The sequence below is a fragment of the Buceros rhinoceros genome, unplaced genomic scaffold (assembly GCF_000710305.1).
Source record: "Buceros rhinoceros silvestris isolate BGI_N320 unplaced genomic scaffold, ASM71030v1 scaffold22269, whole genome shotgun sequence".
Taxonomy (NCBI): Eukaryota; Metazoa; Chordata; class Aves; order Bucerotiformes; family Bucerotidae; genus Buceros; species Buceros rhinoceros.
In genome coordinates this window covers 5,368-6,411 of record NW_010431207.1, presented here as the reverse complement: position 1 = coordinate 6,411, position 1,044 = coordinate 5,368, and the positions used below count along the sequence as shown (strand labels likewise).

Below are 1,044 nucleotides of genomic sequence, written 5' to 3'. Positions count from 1 at the left end.
GAGCCCCACCCCCACCACTTCCCAGATAAGGGTATCGCCTGGAGGAGCTGCAGCAGCTGCCAGGGCACTGGGAAGGGCAGAGCGTGACGCGTGCGGCCCTGGCACACAGGTTGCAGGATGGCAGCCTGCCTGCGCTGGGGCTGGCTGCTCTCACTGCTCCCCACCACCCTGCTCAGCCTCCACAGCCCCCTGTCAGCCCCTGAGCTGGTGACATCCCAAGGTAGGTCTTTGGGGCCATTTTCTTCCCCAAAGGATGGGCCAGAGAGGAGCCGGTATGCCAGGTGCAGGCAGCGAGCACCCCATGGCAGCCAAAATCTGCAGGGTTGGGGAGGGGGCATCCCAGGAGGGTGTGTTTGGGGTGTTCGGGGTAGGTGATGGAGTGCCCTCCTCACCCATGGGACACCCTGGGTTGCCTGGAGCAAAGGGACATCCCTGCTTTCTACAAACAGGACCTGGCAGTCCCTGGGCACCCCTTTGGGGTGGCAGCCTGGGGCTCGCTGTCCTGCACAGGTAGCAGAGGGGCTTTCCCCTCATCAGACGTTCTTGGAGTTATGATGATGAGGGTCTGAGCAAAATTCAAGCTAACATCTGACAGCACAGCTCTGTACCATGGGTAACGCAGCGGCACTGCCAGGCTGCTCCCAATACCTCCATGCCAGCATTGCCACGATCTTACGGCCCCACCAAGCATCCTCGGCTCAGCCAGTCGCTGTTCCCAGCCTGGCTCGCTGCACCTGGCAGAGCCGCTTTCCAGCCTTCTCCCATTTCAGGCCTGCCCACACTTTCTTCGAGTCCCTCTTTAGCACTTTTAACACTTTAGGACACCATGAAAACCACTAACTGAACAAAGCCCTGTGGATCTCCTGCTGGTCTCTCCAGCCCCACCCCAGGTCTCCGGCCGTGGCAGGCTCCGGAGCATGTTTTGAGTCACCAGTGTAGGGGCAGTGGGAGGAAGGTTGGGGTTGGGGTTGGGCTCGTCCTCCCTCTGCCCACAGCCTCTGCAACACCAGCAAGACCTGAGCACACCACCCGCTCCGCCTCGAG

General features: G+C 61.3%; 1 protein-coding gene across 1 annotated transcript in view; it reads left to right on the top strand.

The window, feature by feature from the left end:
* Positions 1-117: 117 nt before the first annotated feature.
* The window catches only part of MPL (MPL proto-oncogene, thrombopoietin receptor), a gene marked incomplete at its 3' end in the record, with an annotated part of 6,288 nt that continues 5,361 nt past the window's right edge, over positions 118-1,044 (top strand). The window contains 1 exon segment of the mRNA XM_010143357.1: positions 118-220. Within this exon segment, the coding sequence (XP_010141659.1) occupies positions 118-220 (103 nt within the window).